Source organism: Rhodamnia argentea, chromosome 11 (genome assembly GCF_020921035.1).
Source record: "Rhodamnia argentea isolate NSW1041297 chromosome 11, ASM2092103v1, whole genome shotgun sequence".
Classification (NCBI taxonomy): domain Eukaryota; kingdom Viridiplantae; phylum Streptophyta; class Magnoliopsida; order Myrtales; family Myrtaceae; genus Rhodamnia; species Rhodamnia argentea.
The window spans coordinates 8,193,151-8,215,946 of NC_063160.1; the positions used below are offsets into that span (position 1 = coordinate 8,193,151).

Consider the following 22,796-nt stretch of genomic DNA (forward strand, 5'->3'; position numbering starts at 1 on the left):
CGTAGAATGCTTCTCCCCAAGTTGAGAGTAAAATTTTGATGTATCATCACAAGATCCGCTTTCTTTTATAGTTGTCGATAGTCATAAGAAAATCTAGCTTCTAATTTAAGTTTTCCCTCGAATAAAGTAAACACAAAATCGTTTTCGCTAATGCAAGAAAGCCAGCTTCATCACGTGCTCCATATCATCTGCATGCGACGACAGCTGATGCGAAAGCTGGCCAAATCAATTGGACCGGTAAGTCTGCCATGGCCAACCGGCTTTCCCTTCTCCTTCTTCTTCTCCATCTAACCCTAACTTTGCTTGCGAACCAGCACAAAGCAGTGGGGCCGCAAGCCTCCTCAAATCACGAGTACTTGTCAAGTTGCAGGACAATATGACAAATCGTGTGTATTTTTTGTCTGGATTATTATTATTTTTTTGTCTATATTAGTAATGTTATTATCGTGCGACAAAGGTTGCATGTAACACGATGGGATATTTATCGATATTGTTATTTAATTTAATTTAATTTAATTTAATTTAATTTATGTGATGGTGCCATGAGTGATGGGGGGGTTGTGTAGTTACTGAATTTGAGACACTGCTGCTCGGGATCATCAAAGTGCCGAGAGGGTTGCCAAACTTGAGGAACATGGTTAGCTCGCTTCAATCAATACCCAAGTTGGGCAAATCAGGTTTCTTTGCTCAGTGATTTCTGGCTTCGTGTTTCGTGCATGAAAGGCACTTTCGATTCGATTCGCTTCGATCGGTATGCGCGATAGACTCGTCGTCCATAACCCGGTGGATCGAGCCGATCGTATTTAATCGAGTGTTTCTATACATATTCGGTTGTTTCTTGGGCCGTAATTGATTCGATTCGGTACGTGTCGTCAAATTATGTGATAATTGCTCAATCTTGATAAGTTGGGTTCACCGAAAACCGTGATGTTTTCAGCAAGAAGCTCTCCTTACGGACCCAAAAAAAAAAAAAACTTAAGAGGAGCGTGACCGAGTAAATCTATTCAATCATCCAACGGGAATTTGTCGGTGACTCAATAAAATTCATCTAGTCTGTCGGTGTAAATATCTATGAGATTATGATTGACATGGTGATGAGTAACATTAGAGATATTAATGGTGCATTTGTTCGACGAAAAATAAATGATTTTGAAAGTACTCTCCTAAGAACGAACACTTATATCGCATACGAAAACGAATGAAATCATAGTACTTTCATAACACGCGAACATATATAAATTTAAAATTTGTATCGATAAATGAAAAAAATTATCAAATAACTATTTCAAACGGTATAAACGATAGATTTTCCTAAAGACAAACACCCATTGAAAAAACCCGCGGACAATTTGTCACATCAAATAAAATTTCAATTAGAAACCCGCTTGGTCAATAAAAAAAAAAAAAAACACTGCTATATCTGGTCATTGAAAAACATGTTCATACTCGAGCGGTGCTTAATATTTTTCTTGGATTTAGTTAAATGAGTTATCTTCAAATATTAATAGAGCTATAATAAGCGATTAAAATTTTATTCTCCCCGGGAGAATATCGTACTTTCGCAACTCGCACCAATCACGTAGTACTGAGTTACGCCATATGAGGAAACTCGTCTGTATATTAATAAATAAAAATAAATAGTAATAATAATAATAATAATAATAGAAGGTCTTCCCCTTTCCTCGTCAGTATATGAACGCGTGCCAGTCCGCGTCTCCTCTGTTTCATTCTTCCTCACCAAGCAAACCAAGAAAAACTCGCACAGACAGAAGAGAGATAAAGGGCGCGCTCTCTCTCTCTCTCTCTCTAAAAGCTTCTCTGAAAACCTTGGAAACCCTCAAGATTTGGGAAACCATGGATTGGGTCCGAGGCAAAGAGATTGGCCACGGAGGCTTCTCCACCGTCCACCTCGCCACTCCCGCCAAAACCTGCTCCTACGGTCACCCTCCGTTGATGGCCGTCAAGTCCTGCGACTCGGCCCTCTCTTCCTCCCTCAGGCACGAGAGGCGGGTCCTGAGCGAACTCGGCGACTGCCAGCGGATCGTCCGCTGCTTGGGCGACTCCCTCACCGCCGAGCGCGGCGGCGAGGAGCTCTACAACGTCCTCCTCGAGTACGCCGCCGGCGGCAGCCTCGCCGACAGCCTGAAGTCCAGAGGGAAGCCCCTCTCGGAGCCCGAGATCAGACGCCACACGAGGTCCATCCTGGAGGGCCTGGAGTTCGTCCACTCCAAAGGGTTCGTCCACTGCGACGTCAAGCTTCAGAACATCCTCGTATTCCCCAACGGCGGCGGCGAAGAAGTCAAGATCGCCGATTTCGGCCTCGCGAAGAGAGCGGGCGAGCGGTTGGCGAAGGGCGGGAAACAGGGCGGGCTCGAGTGGCGGGGGACGCCCATGTACATGGCGCCGGAGTCGGTGAACCGTAACGAGTACGAGCCGCCCTCGGACGTGTGGGCGCTGGGGTGCGCGGTGGTGGAGATGGCGACGGGGAGGCCGGCATGGGGGTCGCGGGCCGAGTCGAACGCGTACGCCCTTATGATCAGAATCGGGGTCGGAGACGAAATCCCGGAGATTCCGGAGGGATTGTCGGAGCAGGGGAAGGACTTCTTGATCAAGTGCTTCGCAAAGGACCCGAAGAAGAGGTGGACCGCCCGTATGCTCTTGAAGCACCCCTTCCTTGGCCTCGACGGAGCCCTCAGCGTCGAGGAGGTAGCAAGAGATTGCGGAGCCGAATTCGAGGATTCCTCTCCGAGGTGCCACTTCGATTTCCAGCCCTGGGTTTCGATGCAATGTTCGAGAACGAGTTGGCAATCGGGCTCGCTCTCGCCCTCCTCGGAGGTGGATTCTGACCCGTCGTTCACAAGAGAGCTCGCTGCGTTGGAGATCTCGGAAGATGATTCTTCATCGGTGATCAATCGGATTGGCGAGTTGGCAAGCCAGGAGAGGCCTAATTGGGAACATTCGGAGGGATGGGTGACCGTGAGATGATCGGAATCGTTCCAGTTGCGAAAGCAGAGTCGAGCTTCTTCACTAGAACAGAGCAAACAGAGCAGAATCTTGGGATTTTCTTTTTTTTTTTTGGGGTCAATCCAAGGGTTCCGATTCAATTGATTCGGTTTTTTTTTTTTTCGACAGTGAATATTGATTCGGTTAGTGCAGACAAGAGATGTACAGACAGATAATTCCTTCGATGCAATGAATAAGAAAAATCGCATCTTTTTGCGGCTGCAATCAGAGGTTCTCTTCACCTCGTCTCTTACAGCCCCACTTGTTAGTAGTGTTAAGAAAAGTCAAAACTTCGAAAATCTAGGTGAACGTAACGCGATAAATATATCACGGTTGGTAATAATCAATAATTATCTTAAGCTTTTGATCGAAAGTAGATCTAATTGGGTAATAACAAAAGTTTGGTTTCGGAAGGCTCTCTACGTGATTTCCTCGGGCGAACCTATTGGGTTTCCACCCCGCATTTCACGATCAACGTGGTTGCAGGTGGAAATTGCCATCGCGATTGATCTCGGGTGACAAGCTATAGAGCAAAGTGGTCTCCGAGTTTGCCATGATTGTTTGTTGCAATCCATAGCAACAATGCGGAGCTTCGTGTTATGATATGCTGGTGCGGAGGAGCATGATTGCTAAAGTGCTCGCGAGAAAGAGTGTTGGAGGACTCCGACGTCATTGAAATTTGGTGTAGCATGGAGCCGCTCATATATTATAATATGCTCATTAACTTAAGCTTTTTTGTACATCATGAAAATGTCTCAAGATTCATTGAAAATTTGATTCACGGGGATGTAATTTCAATTGAGAAACCGATGTGTAGACGCGCCGGCTACACCTTTTGTTTCCCATATCCACTAGGATGAAAGTAGATTTTGAAAATCAATTCCACGTGATAGGCCTCGATAAACATCATTATAAGCATACCCCTAAGACATTCATTTGAAAATTCGTGCTAATTACGCTAACAAAGTTAGGAACATGACCATCGTCCACGTCCTTGTCAATCAGTCTCCTTCATCTCATGAATATTCAGTACGGTTATTTTGTTCTATTACTCTAAGTGCATAACTATTTTTGACGTTATCAAATGTATATGCCTTTGACATCTCTCCGTGGCAATGAAAAATTAGATCAATTTTTTTTTCCCCATAAAGACCCGTTATGTTCTCGACGTATAGATTTTTTCGACAATATTTATGATCGATTTTCAAAAACCCCCGAGTAATCTTTTCATTAACATGGCGCGCCTTTCGGGATTACCTACTTTTCGAGGAGAGCGACACCTTTTTATTCGTCGCAAAGTCGAGATTTTTCCCCAGATTTTTCAATTTCGCATCGGACCGTTGCCGTGGACTGGACTCATCAACATTGGTTGTAATCAATAGGGCCGAATGAACCGGTCAATTTCCGAAGGCAACGAAGCCGGAAGACCGCCGAACGTGCAGGCCGTGGATGATACGGATGCCCACTATATGCGGTCAGCGCAAGGGCAACAGTCCACATCGCGTCTCGCCCCACTAACGCTGCGTACGGCGTGGTGGGCCCCCACAACCAAGCCCCGTTCGTACAAAATTCGGTTTCCATTTTTCAAGGTAGGTAGGAAATTGTTCCAAAAATCTTAAGTGTTTGGAAAAATTTTCAAAAAATGATTCGAAATATCTTTATTTTTTCAAATAAAAGTTTGAAATGATCTTCATTTCGTTCCTTCATTATCCCAAATAAGGATTTAAAGTGATTGTGACTGTTTCAAATAAGGATCTGGCCGACCAAGAGCATTTTAATCAAAATACAATTTTAACCTAATTTTTATTTTAAATTAAATTAAAAAAATTTTAAAATAAAAGTTAAATAAAAAGGAACTATTGGTGGAGGGTTGCTCTCTTGCCTATTTTTTTCCAGTTAAAAAATAGAAAAAGGAAAAAATATTGGGAAAATTAAAAAAATAAATGACAAAAATGCCCTAACCAACTGGTGAGTCGGGCTTTATGGCCATTTCATTTTTTTTATTTGAAATAATGTCAACTTTATGCTCTTATTTAAGACAATGGTGGTACTTTAGAATGAGGGTGTTTCGAGCTCTTATTTGAAATAAGATCCACTTCGGATGCTTATTTCAAAAAATGAGGGAGTTTCGGATCCTTATTTAAAAATTTTCCTTTTTTTTTGCGCTTAATCTTAAACTCTTTGATAATTTATCAATTTAATTAATCCGACCAATTTTAATATGAAATCACACGTTCAAATGTGCGATTTGCGCCATATGTGCGGTCCAAATTGACGCTCTTCGATTTGTTCGAGCAATGAAGTGGCGAAAATTGTCGCCGGCAATGCGATCGGCACGGGGTTTCGGCCCTCGTCGGGAGAGGAGATGGCCAAGTCCGGGGGCGTGGGTCCCACTTGCGGTTGCCAAGTGGGGGCGTTATCGTGTGTGGCTGGAGCGAGTCCCGCTTTGAATGAGGATGTTTTTGTTCCGATCTTTTTCTGTCAGTGACGGTCAAGGGGCTTTGAGGATGCAGCGCCGTTCTGTGGCCGTTGGTTTTGCTCCTGCCCTCTACGTTGCTACATAAAAATTGCGAAAACAAGGGCTGCTGGAGGCTCGAGCCAGACGGCGGAGCCCCCTCGCGTCGACGGCGACGCCACCGAGGTTGCCATCTTCTGGAACGGCCTTTTTTTTTTTTTTTTGGGTGGTAAAAAGATTCTCCAATCTCTCCATGAGGCTGACCCGAAAGCGTGCGTGATTGGTCTTTTCTTTTCGTCTGTCTTTCGGGGTTTATACTAAGTGGTAAGGACATAATTTCCTTGAGCTGTATGTTCCTCGGAATGAACAATCGACTCTTCCACTCTTTTGGGGGTCACCCAAATTCGATGGTCCCCCGATCAGCCCCCCAAGTCTTCACGGACGTGAATGTTTTTCCCCCCGTTACCCACCACCCATCTGGCTTCTCGGGTGATCGATTCTCCGCCCATTATTGAAGGTCATTGTTGACACCTGAATTTTAATCATTTTTCTTAGAAAATCCATTAGAATTCACAAAATTGCAAAATCAACTTTGAAATCCTTGTCCAAGCCCAATGAACAATTTTTGATATTTTTTCGCATTTTTTTAGTGTTTTCTATATTAGAAAAAATACTTGATAAGTCAAGAAAAATAGTATTCATGGCCACAAAAATACACAAAAATATTCAATATTTTTATTTTAATTCTATTTTTTTATCTTGGCCATTTAAAATTTGAAAAATTCAATTTGGGATTACGAGTCTCTTCATTGAGCATAATCCCGAATCGAACCAAAAGTTTACATTTTGAGTCATTTTATTTTCTATCTTCACATTTTTCAAGTCATGACATCCATATCTTTAATACCTCATATTGCATTTTGATCCAATTGTTTGAGAAATTGCACGATTTTGGCAAAAGGACTTAATTGTACTTTTTATTTTCAATTTAGCCCCTGGATATCACTCTAAGTGTAATTAATCAACTTTTAGGGACAATCATGCAAAACCAAGTATGCTATGCTATGCTATGCTATGCTTTTCATCATTCTAAATATTACCGCGTACGATGAGAAGATACTTCAAGTTAGAAGTAGTTGAGCAAGTTGGGTCAATTTCTAGCAATGGCGACAAAAGTTTACGCTGCATATTACAGGGTTGAAGCTATCTATGGATAAGTCTTGAGATGGAGAGAGATTTCGACATCTCAACAACTCATGTGTTGAGATCTTGGGTCGGTATCCTGACCTCCCATTATGAAAAGACAAAAGCAAAAAGAATCCCTCCTGCTGTATGCAACTAAGCATTTGTTCCAGGCATACTTGCCCTGTGTTTCAAGCGTACTTGTTTGTTCATCGCGGTTGTTGTCTATACGCTGATTACTCATTAACTTCTGCTTTGGCAGATTTGTGGGAGCAATAAAGAAGATACTTCATGCAGCAAATGATGATGCATCAGCTGCGGCAAAAGCTCAAAGCCAAGGTGTCGCTTCTCCAGAAAGAAGCGTAGTTACCGAGTCCATTTTCTGAGGTTCTCGACTCAAGTGATGCTGTTGCTACTCCTTTGTCTACTCCGAGGCAAAGAATTTTAGGATGCTTCCAACGTAATGTCCATTCTAGGAAGTCATCCCTCACGACTTACTGATTTCTCTGTTTTCCAGCGGTGCGTAATTTCATTGTTCCATAGGCTTGGGAACTTCTTTTTGTTGTGCTTTACCTCTCGCTAACTACTCAGACAACTCTATAATATGTCCGAAAAGTTGTTTAATTTTTTAAGGTTCTGTCAAACAATTGACTTGGATTTCATCGCCTATATGTAGTTGGAGCTTTTTTGTAAGCTCTTCCTCCTATTAAGCTCCAGTTAGCAAACAGTTGACTGTGATTCGACTGAGTCTAGTCTGCTATAAGCTTCTTGCGTAATTTCCTCGTGTACCCTTCTTTGCCACATTTCTGCGTCTGTGATCATCAAAAAGTTCTAATAAGCTCCTTTATGAACAGAATACTTGTCTTATACCAACCCAAATGGTCGAAAACATCAAACATGTACCGACATAAGTCGATCATTCCTTTTCTTTTTACGTCTCTTGGCTTCATGCAACATAATAAATATTCCGCTGCAATTAACTTGATCCTGAGACATAACTCATTATTTGCTCTGTACATATTCACTTGTTTGAGGAAGTCATTAGTTTAGTCGTTGGCTCATACGTATGCACCAACTTCAATCTTTTCATTTTAGGTGAACTTTCAGTGGACTGGAACGCGAATTATAGGTATGCATCTGTCCTTTCTCTCGCATGTAAAAGCACGCTGCCAAGTTAATTAATCAACCAAGGACTTCAAATTTCAGAAGCAATCAAGAAGAGGGTGCTATGGAGGGACAATAAAGACTCTATTTCAGAAGCAACTAGCTGTGGAGTTGGAGGATCCAACATGGCAATGGAGAACAATTCTAAAGAGTTCAATAGGGGGTCATGAACATAATGGTACCGATGTTGAAATTAGGCAGGCTAACCATCTTCGGGAAGAAAAACAATACTGGTTGTTGAAAATGAAAGTAGAATCGTCAATGGAGTAACAAACGATGGAAATTCTAGTGGTTTTCTTGATGAGAGATAGAGAGCAAAGTTTGGGGGATCCTCCAGAAGCAGAAGACCCGGAGGATGACATGCAGGGTAGTATGGCTTATAGCGATGACGGTGCCGATGAAGCTGCTTCCCTTTTGAAGCCTGATGATGCTGTTGATGGAAGAGGAATTGGTCCAGATGGCTATGTAAAAATCAAATGCATAGCAACTGGTACGCGCAGCCAAAGGTGGGGTAATACTCTTCCATGCATTGGGACTAACAGTGCCTGCATTTTCTATTTGCTTTCAAATGCAAGATCCTCTGTACAAAAAATAGGAACAGCCACGGTTGATCCATGAAGCTGGGGGCTATCACAGCTCCGATTACCTCCTAACTTCATTAAGACTCCGACGACTATCCCTAAATTACAGAAAACATGAAATCACCTAGACCCCAAAACTTTTAAGGAATGTACAAAGAATGTGAATTTAACTAGATATGTATCGCAAAAAAAAAAAAATTACTTAAAAGAAACTTCATGAATCTCTTTACCAAGTAGAAGCCACACTTTTCGCTGCCTCGGATTCTGGTACTTCAATCGTCGTGAGTCGTGAGGCAAAACCAAAGGCCGCCCTCCACTCTAAAAGACCAAAGCCGGACAAGACCATCCTTTCTGAGTCCATTTCCCTTGCTCGGATGCGCGATCGCGTTCCACCGGTCGGTCAACACATAAGAAAAAGTTTTGGTCGAGTAAAACCACTTCTTGAGTTGCAAGCCTTGATGTACTTCGAGGCATGGGTCGACGAGAGAAACCTTAATGCCTCCCTTGTTGTCTAGTGTCATGATCTCTTGGTGGTTCAAAAATTCCGTGAGTACCTGCGACTTTGGCATGGAGAGCCTGCTTTGGCCCGGGTTCATGTCGCTGGCAGAGAGTTGCTTCTCCACCACAAGCCTCACATCCCGGCCACACACCTCCAGTACTTTGTCCATGAAGATTTTCGGCAATTCGCTTAAAGCCTCGAGATTTTTCTTCAGAGTTCTCTTGGGTTTCTTGGCAACCCTATCCACCTCATGGGTTTCGGTGGAATCGAAGGCACGCGGTCGCTTCTTGCAGTGCTCTGCGTGACCTCTCCAGGTTTCTTGCTTGCTGTTTTGGACATACTTTGTATCAGTATTATCAATAACAGAAAGCATCGTTCAATGTGGTTGCCTAATATAGATGATCGAATCGAACATTGGAAAAACAAGAATTGGACGACATTATCTTCGCATCAGAACAGGAACAGGAACAGAAACAAGAACTGCCAGAACAACAAGCACAGAGACAAACAGGCGATAAAAGAACTCAACCCAGAAACAAGTCAACAGGCATTTTGCGGAAAAGCAAGAGTTTCAGAAGAGCTAATCACTGAATCGTCCATTCAAACTCCCATACCTAACAACTGGATCAGATTTCAACTTCTGGGCGTGGAATGTCGGCCCTCGCGCTCGCGGCGTTCTCTTTTTTCTGACGACCCATCCAACCCAGGTCGGCCCAAAAGTGGTGGTGACGACCGTGTCCTTCTTCTCATCATCAAGATCAAAGACGGGAGAAGGGAGGCTGAGCTTTCCCTCCGAGACCAATGCAGCTGCGTCGGCCAAGAGATGAAGAGATGAGAGATCGAGTTCCATCTCTCTTTCCTTCTTTGAAAGACGATCTGTGAACTGACAATAGACCATCGCCGCTGGAATACTTCGAATCCCCATCGCAACTGAGAGATGAAGAGATGAAGAGACGACGATCGTGGGTTTAGGGAGAGATCGACAGAGACAATGATCGTGGGTTTACGGAGAGAGCCACAGAGAGGAAGGCGAGAGAGAGAGAGAAACAGAGCGGGAAGAACCAAGAGGCGTGGGAATTCAATTCGTACTTTCTAATTGCAAAGGAAATTAGGAAATATTTGGGCAACCGGCAACAATGTTACCGTTGGTGGCCATTGAGACCAATTGACTGCTTACTCCCGACGCATTCGGTGAAAGAGGGAGGGGAGGCTGGGTCACGAAAAACAGAGCATGACTTCGAATCTTGAATTAGCACTTACGGGGGAAATAAGTTCCATTCTCGACGATTTTTCTCATTCACAGGTCTTCTTCGTCCTTCTCAATAGCCAGAAATCCGCCGTCGGTCCGTCGATTTCCGCTGCTCCCACCACCGCGCCAAAGCTCCTCTGTTCTAACCCTGTTTTCTGGCCGGGAAGCTCGAAGTGCTTCGTTCTCATTTGCAAATCCTTTCACTGGCACCTCGCTTACGAATGAAACTGAGGCCGTGAGCTCTGTTTGATTTTTGTTAGAAATTAGGTCATGATTGAAAGCTCTTGAAATAATGTCTTGAACGTGTTTACGCGCAGAAGAACAGCGGAGAGCGCAAGGAGAGTTGAGAGAAGAGACGGACTGAGAAAGGGAAAGTAAAATAGATAAAAGAAATAAAAATTAAAAAAAGCAATAAAAATAAGTACATAAAAATGTCAAATAAAAATGATAGGAAAATACAGATCGTAGTAGGTAATTAAGTCTTAGAAATAGTTTTAAGTATATTCCGTTCATTTAATGACATTATAGCTTAGGAAGTTACATTTCATGATTTTTAGGATAAAATGAATTTTGATATCTTTTAAATTTACATTAAATAGAAAATAGATAAAGAAATAAAAATGTTGGAAAAATAATAGAAAAGAGAAAGGATAAAAAAAATTCTCATCCGCTTTTATGTTAGAATTACGTTTGGTGATTACTTTTATAGGTCTCCACAATAAATAATAAGCAACGCAAATTAAAAAGCTCCTAAATATTTTAAAAGGCGTAACCTATTAGACATGGCCATGGCCCGTAAACCACCGATCCCGGTTCATAAACCGGCAATTTCGGTTCATGGCCATGCTTAAATCGGAACAGTCCCTTGAAGGGGTGATCCCGATTCCGATTCGGAATAGCCAGTTCAAGGGCCGGTTCCGATTTTGAATTTTAAATTTAATTTTAAATAATAAATTATGAAATAAAAAAATAAAAAATTATCAATTATAAATGATAATCAAATTATACATTGTAATCAAATTTGAGGGGAAAAAAAGGGAGAGGGAAGGGATTTGAACTTAATGAATTATTATTAAGCGCCTACATATCTTCTTGGGGATAGAAGAATCAAAGCCCATGTAGTTCTTTTACTTTTGATAACCGCAACTCACCTCATCGTCAATCATCGCTACTCGTTGTGGTACCCTGTGGCGGTGGTATCTCCATTATCATCATTGAATAATTCGCCGTCTTGACTCAGCTTTTGTTATCGAAATTTAGCATTTATCCAATTATCGACACAAGCTTGAGCCTCCATAGCATCCATATTTAATCTTGAATGGCGGTTGTCCAAAATTAATCCTCCTACGCTAAATACTTGTTCAACTACAACCGTTGAAGAAGGGGTCGCTAACATCTGTCTTGCGATGATAGCAAGGACTGAAAATTGGGTTGAATGAGTCTTCCACGACTCCAGAATTTTGAAATTTGTATTGTATTCAAAATTACGAAACTCAAAAGCAATGGTTAAATAGTTTTCTAATTTGAAAATATTACATGTTGCTCCCTTTTGTCTTTTTTCCATACTAATGAGCAGATTGTATTATTTACTAAGTCTACCACTCTCCTCCCTTTGTGAGACATTAGGTTGAGAAAATCCACTATCATCTAAACCATATCTACTACAAAATTCATTATATAATGATACTATAGCATCTTTAACCTCTTTTTGTATAGTTTTAATATCTCTTGTTTCATTCAAATTTAAACAATCATAATAATAATCTTTCGGATAATCATATAAACCATCTAATTTAGTATGTTGATAAAAAATAATAACAATCAAATAAATAAGAGGAATGTAGGCATAATAATGCAGTCGGAGCTAATTGAGCATCTTTTTCATATTCATAAAAAACATCAGCAATATTAATACACTCTATTAAAAATAAATGCGTAGTAGGATAATAAACACTAGATAAAGTATAAGTTACATCATTAAAAACTTTCAAAAAACGTAAATTTTTTTTTGCAAACAACCCAGTCTTGCGGGAGTAAACTAATTTCCGAAACATTATTCGAAATAAATGTACATAATAAATATTTATAAGCAAAAGATTAATGAAGCAACTCGTAGGTAGAATTTCAAAGAGTCAGAACATCTTTTGGAAATATTTTTCGTTTTTGTGCATGTGCTTTGCAAAATCTACCCCATTCTTTCAAAATTTGGAGACGACTCCATAAAAATTTAATTGCTCTCTTTATTAGGGTGAGAAAAGTCTCAAGAGTTTGTAAATTATATTGTTCACGTAAATTTAAAATATGGAAAACATATATAATGTGAAAAAAATATCCACCAAAAGAGGGTTTACAAATGTTTTCTAACTCGGAAATGGAAGCAGTATTTGACGCGGCATTATCAAAACCAACTGAAAAAATTTTATTAATCAAATTATGATAATCAAATTATGTTCTTCTAAAACTTGCCTAATTTTTCTATAAATATTATTGGCTATATGCCTTTCATTAAACACTCAAAATGCAAGTACTCTTTTTTGAATGTTCCTATCGTCACTTATCCAATGACATGTTATGCCCATATAAGAATGAATTTGCTAAGGATCACTCCAAATATCGCCACCTATATACACACGTCCATTGAAATCGGTAAAAAAAAAGATCCGGAGCTATTGTGTAATGATCAACATCAACATCACCTTTATCTTAAATTAGTTGGGGTTGGCGATCGATGAACCCAAAAATAAAAAAAATAAAAGCAAGATCGATTGAGGGAAAAGAAATAATTATATAAAAATAAATATATATAAATATATAGGGAAAAATGGACTAAAAAGGACAGTCTGGAACATAGAAATTTTGCCCATCCACAATGCTAATAGCTTTCTTCCACTATGTCCTAAGACAAACCCGTTCCCCAATCTATTTTTCTCTTCATTAAATCTTGTTTTACTACTTTCCCCCAAATAAATTTTGGTCGACATCTTCCTTTCTTCATGTCATGCTCTATGTAACAAACTTATGTTCTTACCGGAGCATCTAGGGATATTCGAAGAATATGCCCAAACAATCTCAATCTATGTTCTCTCATCTTTTACGCCTCCGGTACTATTCTAACTTTTCGTCGAATATCTTCATTTCTTATGTTATCCATCATTGTATGACCACACATCCACCTTAGCATCCTTATTTTCGCTAGTCCTATTTTATGCTCATGTTACCTTTGTGCTGGGCAACATTCAGCTCTGTATAGCATTGCAAGCCTTGTTGATGTTATGTAAAATTTTCCTTTTAGCCTAAGAGGGATTTTGCAATCACACAAAAATCCCGATGCACTATGCCATTTCATCCAACCTGGTCTAAGTCTATGGCTTACATCCTCATCAATCTCCCTCCCCCTTTTGCAAAATTAATCCCGGATATCTAAAAGCATCTTTCTTAGGTACTTCCTGTCCGAGCATATTCATGGATTCTTGATTCTCTCCTCTTGCCTTGTCGAACTCACACTTTATGTATTTGGTCTCACTTCGATCGAACGTAAATCCTTTAGACTCCAACGTGCTTTTCCATAATTATAATTTAGCGCCAATTCCAGCCCTGATTTGATAAATAAGCACAATATCATCTGCAAATAACATACACCACAGCACCTCATCTTGAATATCTTTTGTTAGCTCATTCATAACTAGGGTAAATAAAGATTCAAAGCAAAACCTTGGTGTAAGCTTTTCGTGATTGGAAAATTACTTGATGTGCCATTACAAGCCTTCGAGCTATTGTGTAATGATGTCAAATTTCTTTTTTTTTTTTTTGTCAGAAAAAGCGATTCAATTCAATTAACTTCACCAAAGAGAAAAGACATAAGTTTCTGAACATAAGAGGTTCCATAGAGGTGAAGGTGGATTGGAGATGGAATGGCTTTTTGGCATTGGGCTTTTGCAATCCAGTCTGCACACTGATGTAGCTTCTCTTGGACAACGGGCCACTTTGATTAACTTAGATCGGGCTAGGCTTTGCTTGCAGTCTTCGATCACTCCCCTAAGCACCCATGGGCTCGAATGTTCCCTTTTCCCCGTGTAGAAGTAACAGAGTTCCGGCGTCGAAAGTTCTTGTCCAGAGCATGAGCATTCTCGATAATTACATTCGGATCCGGTTGCCGAGACTGGAAGATGAAGTCGTTACGTGCCTTAATTAACTTAGATCGGGCTAGACTGCAAAGATTCTTCCGGGTGGGTAAGGAATTCTGACAGAGACTCCACATGGAAGTTCTAATTTTTGAAAGTGTGGTGAGGTTCCGAATATTCTTCCATAGGTTCTTGCCTTGGGGAACTCGGTATGAGGAAGAGGCCTGATTAGAGTGTTGTTGTTGTTGTTCTGTTAGGAGAAATCTGTAGTAGGCGCATTTAACTGAAGTATTTCCCGGTTTTACTCCTAGTCCAAACCAACTCGTTCTTTATGGAACCTCTTATATTCAGAAACTCATATGGTTTCTCTCTTTCGTGAAGTTAATTAAATTGATTGCTTTTTCTTACCCCCGCCCTCCCAACCAAAAAAAAAAAAAAAAAATCCCCCGTCTCGCTCGTCTGCATGCTCGAGGGCTGCCATCTTGATTGGTGCTCGTTGAGATTGTTATGTCGGAATAACTTTGTGCCGGATAGTGATGAAAAACAATCTCAAAATTTCCTCGACTAGATCTTGCAATATCATTTGCGATGTGTGGCATCGTTATGTTTGGTTATTCGATTCATTTTTCCAGTCGACATTGCCAGCCTCAATGGAAAATTTCGAATTGAAGGTTTTGATTGCACGACTTACAAATTAAAGAATTACTTTTATGCGAATTATATTTGTTCAGGGACCAAAGTGTGGAAGTATGAAAAGGCTGGTCTACTTCGAGTTCAATATTCTTATAGTCTTTCTCAAGTTTTTATCAGGTTCTTATCACCGATACATTGTTTAGTAAATGAAGATGCAGTTGTGTGTTATGTGTGCATTGTTGTTTTTTATTTTTATTTTTTTCTCTTTTTTCCTTTCATAATCTAGGAACACCGGGTGTGGAAATCCGACTACTTAGAGGCTCATGAAGCACCGTACAAATGCCATAAACCGATTAAATCTAGGAATTTGCCCGGTGTACGTAGCCGTGACCTAGGGTATTGTGCATGCAGCAGAGACCTGAACATTTGATATCTAATTTCTGAGCGGGAAATCTCCCGATCCACCCAATCAACCACGCCGATCTTGAAGGATGTGTGTGTGTGTACGTCTTCTAATTACCAAAATGTACAATTGAATTCTCTCTCTCTCTCTCTCTCTCTCTCATTGCTTATTGAATCAACCGTCATTCATTATGGGATTCGGGATACAAGAACCTTCCTATTCATGATTTGGGACGCAAAATTGACAACTAAGCCAAGGAAATAGACCACTTGCACTGTGCTATGACTTAAAAGCAACCTTGATGGCAAATTTTCCTTACGGAAAGTTAATTCTGCGGAAAGAAGTAGGACCACATAAGAGGACAAATTATTTTCCCAAGAGAACTTACTCACTGAAGCGTAGACAAATCCTCTAATGTTGAGCTTAACAAGAATCGAACTTGAAATATCAGACAGCAACTTTGGCATGATGCAGTAATGAGAGCTTTTTACTTGGAGCAAGATGATGAATCGAAAACTAAGGTCCTATATGGCCCACCAAGTTCCACTTCTAACTCTCTGTTTTGGATCTAACATGCTCTTTCCGCATCAAAAGTCAATCCAAAGTTGATCTGAAAGAAACCACGACCATATATAGATTTTGATTGACATAATCATGAAGGCTCCAAAGTAATCTGGACAATTTCCCACTTCTAATACACATTAAAGAACAAAGTATATTCCAATAAGGAGAGAAAGAATTCATTAAGACCATCATAATACTCCCTGCCAATGTGCCTAGGCATCAACTTGAACTGTCCATTAGCCTAACTATTCCTCAACAGAGCATCACAACTTCATATAGTCAGCATCCTCGACATTGGCAATCGGGAAATGCGAAAATCACCACGTCCCTAGTATGGCCTATACCTGCTATCAGCTCTTGATGGTCTCACGCCGCCATATGCATAACCCCACTGCATCTATAGAAAGAGCATCACACACCAATTAGTGAAGGCACACTCACTTCAGAAAACAAGTTGTGCTAAAGAGCTGCTCTACTTACATCATCAAAATCCAGGCTTCCATACATCCTGCCGTAGGAACGTATTGGACCACCATAGCCTCCAAAGGGTTCGGCACCACTCATCATTAAACTTCCTCCAGCAGCAGGATCATCAACAGGGGTTGCTGAATCTATTGCTACCTGAAAAACAAGTCGATGAAGAGAACACTGATCATGAAAAAGGCAGGAAAATGCACCGTGAATAGCATCTACACTCATCTAGTATCCCCTATAATAAGAAACTAAAACCTTTAAATGCTCACTGACCTATTAACTAGAAGCATAGCATTGACTTTCAGAAGCATCTAGGACTTACAAATCCACAGTATCCTACAATTTTACGAAGACTACTTCGGCTTAGATTTGACCATATCCTAGATTAAGATGGCATCACAAGTACCAAATGTTTTATTTGATAGGTCCAAAGTTTGCTGAACCTGGAAAGTGCCGACCTGGATAGTTGTAATCCAATTACCGTCAAAGAGGAATGGGCTTATCTTGGTTGGTGCACTCATTTCCAAGGACAAAGCTCACATGAGGCATGTAACCTAGTCACTTTATCGAACGTTCCCTCTGAATGGAGTTGACCATGAACCGAATTTGGCCATACTAAGTGTAGATTTATGTGGTAAATTAGTTTAAAAACAAATCATGTGATCTCCTTTACCATTAGTAAAGAACAGATGCTCTCATCCCCATACCCAAAGATACAAGCTGGAAAGTGAGAAATTCTAGGCAGCATTTGATTAAAGGAAACTTATGAGGGGATTACTTCAGTACCTGGTGTCCACAAATCTCATGCGGTCTGCGAGAGACCCGATCAGCTACTCCATCTTCCGCAAAAGTTACAAAGCCAAAACCTCTATGTCCTGATCTCCTAGGGTCCTGCATGAAGTAAACATTCTTAGGGCAAGATGATCTCGACAATTGTCATCATTTGCACTTTAAATTCACGCCTATTACCTTGGGAACGTAGACATCCAGTATTGCCCCAAATCTACCAAAATACCGCCGAAGATCTTCTGCGCTTGCCTCCTGAGGAAGCCTGCCAACAAATATTTTTTTCCCCATTCCGCGAGCATATTCACCTCCTATTCCATAAATACACCAGTAGCCGGTAAGGAAGTGAATGGATGCATAAAGTAGTCAGTCATGTAGATTGCAAATGAAGATGTACTTCATGGAGCTTACTTTCATAACTTGAGCCTGGATGATCATATAAGGTTGGAGCACCAGCAGCCGCATATCTAGTAGCAGCTGATATATAAGCATTATATGCACCATATCCACCCTGTGCCATTCTGCCTACTGGCCCCTGTGCCATTCTGCCTATTGGTCGAAAGTCCTCTTCCTGAGAACGTGACAATGAGAGATGTAGCTCGAAGGAGTACATTTACTATGTAAATATTACAACTTTGTTATTATTTCATCTGAAATCTGCTAAGAAAAGGTCTTCCATACAGCAGAAGATACCAGGTGAAATTTTCATACCTTCGGCGTTGCACGATCAACAACCACTGTGGACCCTCCAAGCTCATGAGATTCAGCCATTAAATTGTCCACTGAGTCTAACATCAGGAATAAGAGAAATCAATGATATCTAATCTAATATGAATGAGAAAGAGAAAGAGAGAGAGAGGCAGATTCATCCCATCACAATGTTCCCAAAGTTCATGAACACCCCAATTGATGGGAAAACAAAGTGAGCGGCGACCACAATCCCCCACATCATCAAAGCTATGCAACATGAACAAATAGAATAGAAAAGACCAATGATTTATATTTCCAGCTAAGCAAACATTTGCTAGTTATAGAATAAATTAGCGCTTGGTATTTGTCAGCGATGAAGCACCAATGACTATCAAAGGAAAAATATTTTATTTCCATAAACATAAGAGTAAATATCAGGTGAACAACTCAGACAGATGTTCGATCATATCATCTCATATTTTAAATTAACTCTCAAGAAAATCGAACTCTATCTTTTAGATAGTCCAAATCAGTAATTTGATATCACAATATAGCTAGATGTCTTCAGTCACAAATTGGCTTCAGCTGAATTGCTCACAAGCTGCTTAGCCACAAGCTGAGCACCTAAAACAAAATAAAGAAGCTACAACAATCTAGGCCGTGTGACATTCTCTAAAACTTCATATCCTGAAAATAAAAGCTTCCTCCTAAAATCAGCCTAACAAAATATTCCGATGCATGCAAGATGTAGTTTACTTAAGTCATCCCCAGAAGTATGTAGTAGCTCTGTATCTGTCATGCCATGCATTTTCCATTCAAGGAACTGTTTCTCTATTCCAAAAAAAAAAAAGCCAATCAACAGAAATAAAATAATCTTCATAAAAAGGACCAACCTGCACTTGCATAAGTAATAAAACCAATTCCACGGTGTGTTTTGGAAGCATAGTCCTGTACATAGCACATGTCAGAAAAGGATATATAGACCTTGGATAGAACTAATGCATAGTTAGCACAGACAATGCAAAGGTAGACGTATGCACAGTATTTAATTTTTTCAACAGCTTTTGTATATGGACCAAGTCAGTCACTTCCTCAAAACTTAATGATTGGAGAGAGAGGTTCACCTTCGGCATATATAAGTCCGATATCTCACCATATTTCTCAAAGTGACTGCATAAATCAAGGATCACGCTCATCAGGACTTTCTATAATTCAACAGTCAGTCAGTCTGTATCTTATCAACTTGATTAATTACCTCCGGAAGGTTGACTCAGTGACAGATGGTGGGATCCTAGCAACAAATATTCTGGTAACTTTCTTTGGAGGGGCTCTCATCTCCTCCTGTCAAAGAGGAGAAAGGTAAAAAATTTGGTTGTATTTATATCCATATATAAGGACCTGTTTCTTATTTGCATAATAATTACCTTTGGTGTAGCCACTTTCACTTCCAGTGTTCTATTGCCAAGAATGTGCTCGCTGGATAATGCACTCTGCAGGGAGAACAGATATTCAGTCCGAAGTACCAGAAATCTGCATTAATTTTAATGAAGCAGGTAACTAGAAAAAGTAACCTTAGCATCTTCTGCCAATGCAAAAGTCACATATCCAAAACCGCGAGATCGACCAGTTGAGCGCTCCTAAAATGGAAGAGGAGAATCTCATATGTGGTTGGAATGAAAACAATAACCATGATACCAATCATAGGGAAACATACAAACATAATGAAACAATGAAGTTGTAATTCTGCAATTACGGCAATTATAAAGCTAACTTCTACCAATATAATCCTATTAAACAAATGACCCTGCTTGCTTCTCAGAAAAGTGTCCTCCTACATATATCGACTTAGGTAATCACCCAAACGAAAGCCAAGGGGATTATAGAGTTTCAAAAGTCGAGCTCGCTTTGCACTCCCCTAGCATAATTAGCTAGGAAAATCATACAGAATCTTAAAGCTACATGGTTCAAAATGTTAAAAACGGTGCATATCCTAATTCCTGCCTTTGTTTTTTAGATGCTAGGAAAGGGCCAAATACTTCCAGGAGTCGGAGGCATCTGGCTGCAGTGAATAAGTATGGTGGCATCATTGAGGAAAATATCAATGAAGATGGGTTCCTTTCGCAGATTTATAGGGGTAAATTGGATCAAGTGCGGGAAGATGCTTGGATCACAGCCAACAGAGATCATGTGCTACATCCTTTGAAGGAAGAAGCTGCAGTAAAAAGCCAAAGGTTGGGGACCTGATTGATAAAGATTGTTTTAGCTTGAACTTGTCTACCATTTAAGTGTAGGGGCGGGGGTGGGGCGAGAGAGATCCCAATCTGTTAGCTAGAAGGCCATCTAATTCTAATGTAGTAGATGAAAGGACATGGAATAAAATTTGAAAATTAGACCGTGTTACCCCTCTTTCTATTATAATATCTGACCAAAAACAAGCAAGGTAGGGAAAACCACAAAGAGAAACCTACTACTAGTACAACAGTTTTTGTAATTGGTACATGCTCTTGTAAATATCCCATAAGAACTACATTCTGACTTTTATCCGGAGAATATGCGACAATAGCTTCCATGCAATGAATAATTCATCCGGATTGTAAAAAGAACAATGCTCTCTAATAAGAGTAATCAAATGAAATAAAGCGGCTCGATAAGACCCCATACCTAGAGCTAACATCATATAACCCAGGTGACACATTGTAGAATAAGCTAAACCTATTTCAAAATCTTTCTGAGCAAGAGCTACTACACCAAAACATTTTCTGTGAGATTTTTGTGCAAATGCAGTGGCAAGTGGCAACCAACAGCTGTTTGTTTAAGAAATAAAGATGTGGCAGTGCTTTCTCCGATTCAGAATAATCAGGGATTCAGGGAATGTATGAACCTGTTGTGTGGTTGGAATGTGTATCTAGTTTGGAAGTCTTGGTTATTAAGTTCAAATAGAAACATGCAATAACTTTTGACAGCTGGTTGCAGAAGAACTTCAGAGATAAAAAAGCATCCAGGAAAAGAAAAGGTGGGCATGACGTCAACAGTACCAATCCTGTTGCCAGTGGTGTTTAACAATCCACCAGAAGTTATGCAGAGATGGCAGAGAAGTTCCCTGAATACGGTAGCCTGAGGAAAACTGACACGAAATGGTAATAAAAGAGAAAGCTAACCAAAGAAGAAGGAAGAGATCAACTGTGAAGCAAACCAGGAAGAGGAGACGTTCCTGATGGAGCCATGGGGAAATTGACTAAGCATCAGGTGTTGCGATGTCAATGAAAGATGTAAATGGAATTCTTGTTGATGGGTTTGCAAAGAATTGACACTACTTCAGCAGAACGGACTGAAGCTTCTGATGTTAGAGAAGTTTGACATGGATAAAGGAGAAAAATAGGATGACAATTGGAGAGGTTGATACAGAGGTAGTCTATAGCCGTTCGGTGAGGAACAGGAAGCCTGGTTGCAGACAAGAAGAACCAACATTGGCAGAGAAAGGTTGAGTTTGGATGACTTTGAAAATGTCCAGCTTCGTCAGGATCAGTTAGAAGGATTTTATGGCCAACGCATAACTATCTAAGGGAAGAAGAAGGTGTTTCTTCTAACTAGGGAGTCAATATCACTATCTATTCATACTGTTTGTTACTTGACCATTCGAAGCAAATCTTCAATAGTTGGAGGGGAACCTCATGCAACTTGATCAGGCGGAACATATTCAAACTCAACCAAAACAAAGTCTATGCAAGTCTTCGAGGTCTCAACCATGGAGCAAAGGAATCATGCTCCATATTCGAGCGACATCATCCGCAAAGATAAACTTTTTCCTTATCTGCTAATGTGAAGTCATAACTTCCAATTTAAGAGAGAGGCAAACCAACATTTCCGATATCAAAATCGCGGGTATTCGCTAAAAATAGAGAAAAAACACCAACTTAATTACCCGGATTCGTAAGAAAGATAAAAAAAAGTAGAAGCCACAGAGCCTACCACCAAAGACTTCCTAAACGCTCTGCTATCTATTCAGCCAAATAGGAAACAGAACAAGAAGATAACAAACCTTCATGACAATACAATCCTCCAATTCACCAAACCTGCTCATGTATTCTCTCAAGCCGTCGGAATCAACCTCCCACGGGATACCCAGAACCTGAAATTGGGAATCCAGCCGAAACACAACCAAATCAAGATTCCGCGTACCCAGAAACAAAAATCAAAGCGAAACCGAAGGACGAATTGCAAGAGCTGCACCGCACCACGAGCTTGCGGTCCATGAGGAGAATCGGAGAAGAAGCGCCGGCGACGGGGAGGGAGCAAAGGAAACCCAGACACTCAAAAAGCCTCTCGCTCGGAGCTCTCGCGGCCTCACCACACACTCTCTATACCTCTCACACTCGACCGCTCCTGCACACAGATAGCACACCTCTTTCTCACACACATACATCATCGAATTCCAAATCAAACTCACCATTGCCTTCAAGAAGAGAAATCAATTACGTTCGGGGGTCGACAGTTTTTATGTTCAAATCACGCGCTCACCCGACCTCTGGTTCATTCGATTTTCTCACAAACCCTAGAAAGTCAGCCTCTCTCGTTCGCTCTCGCGCGCTCTTTCTCTCTCTCTCGCTCACGACTCAGGCACGGTCGTGTTGTCTTACCTCGTCCCTCCAATGTTGTTCCGAAACACTGGAGCGGAATATAAAATATTATTTATTATATAAATTTTAGGTGGGACACTGGAGCAACAAACAGCGCCTGTGGCCTAATGGATAAGGCGTCTGACTTCTAATCAGACGATTGTGGGTTCGAGTCCCACCAGGCGTGCTTTATCATCTTCCCAGCCTTTTTTTTTTTTGGGTCTTTCGAACTATTTTATTTTAATTTTTGTTTTAGGCTTGACGTCTCTAACTTGCTTGATTTTGTTTTCTTTTTCATAGAATCAAATTCGCTAGTGATGAGACAATTAACAAAAGGGCCAACAAATTCTAACGACAACAATTGAATGACATTGTT

General features: G+C 40.6%; 2 protein-coding genes, 1 long non-coding RNA gene and 1 other non-coding gene across 8 annotated transcripts; 3 read left to right on the top strand and 1 right to left on the bottom strand.

Annotated features, from left to right (window-relative positions):
• The first annotated feature begins 1,738 nt into the window (after positions 1-1,738).
• On the top strand, positions 1,739-3,228 carry LOC115746966 (mitogen-activated protein kinase kinase kinase 20). The gene has a single exon (XM_030682967.2). It carries the CDS (start codon positions 1,855-1,857, stop codon positions 2,983-2,985), a length of 1,131 nt encoding a protein of 376 aa, XP_030538827.2. The 5' UTR covers positions 1,739-1,854; the 3' UTR covers positions 2,986-3,228.
• Positions 3,229-8,209: 4,981 nt separating this feature from the next.
• LOC125312781 lies at positions 8,210-20,434 on the top strand. Its single transcript, XR_007196834.1, has 3 exons — positions 8,210-8,310; positions 17,481-17,483; positions 20,425-20,434. It is a non-coding gene; the product is annotated as an uncharacterized LOC125312781 (long non-coding RNA).
• LOC115746972 (RNA-binding protein Musashi homolog 2) lies at positions 15,896-22,475 on the bottom strand. Of its 5 annotated transcripts, none has more exons than XM_030682976.2 (14): positions 22,328-22,475; positions 22,040-22,187; positions 21,844-21,933; positions 19,376-19,441; positions 19,229-19,294; positions 19,060-19,145; positions 18,929-18,974; positions 18,698-18,752; positions 17,826-17,902; positions 17,526-17,685; positions 17,298-17,425; positions 17,115-17,219; positions 16,335-16,475; positions 15,896-16,251 (listed from the first exon to the last, which is right to left on the bottom strand). In XM_030682976.2, exons 2-14 carry the CDS (start codon positions 22,055-22,057, stop codon positions 16,183-16,185), a joined length of 1,107 nt encoding a protein of 368 aa, XP_030538836.1. In that variant the 5' UTR covers positions 22,058-22,187; positions 22,328-22,475; the 3' UTR covers positions 15,896-16,182. The 5 variants fall into 5 exon arrangements, with proteins under 5 accessions (XP_030538836.1, XP_048128178.1, XP_030538835.1 ...); XM_048272221.1 differs by having other exon boundaries at positions 15,896-16,245; positions 22,281-22,445; XM_030682975.2 differs by having other exon boundaries at positions 22,281-22,445.
• A 59-nt stretch (positions 22,476-22,534) lies between these two features.
• TRNAR-UCU lies at positions 22,535-22,607 on the top strand. The gene has a single exon. It is a non-coding gene; the product is annotated as a tRNA-Arg (tRNA).
• Positions 22,608-22,796: the final 189 nt, after the last annotated feature.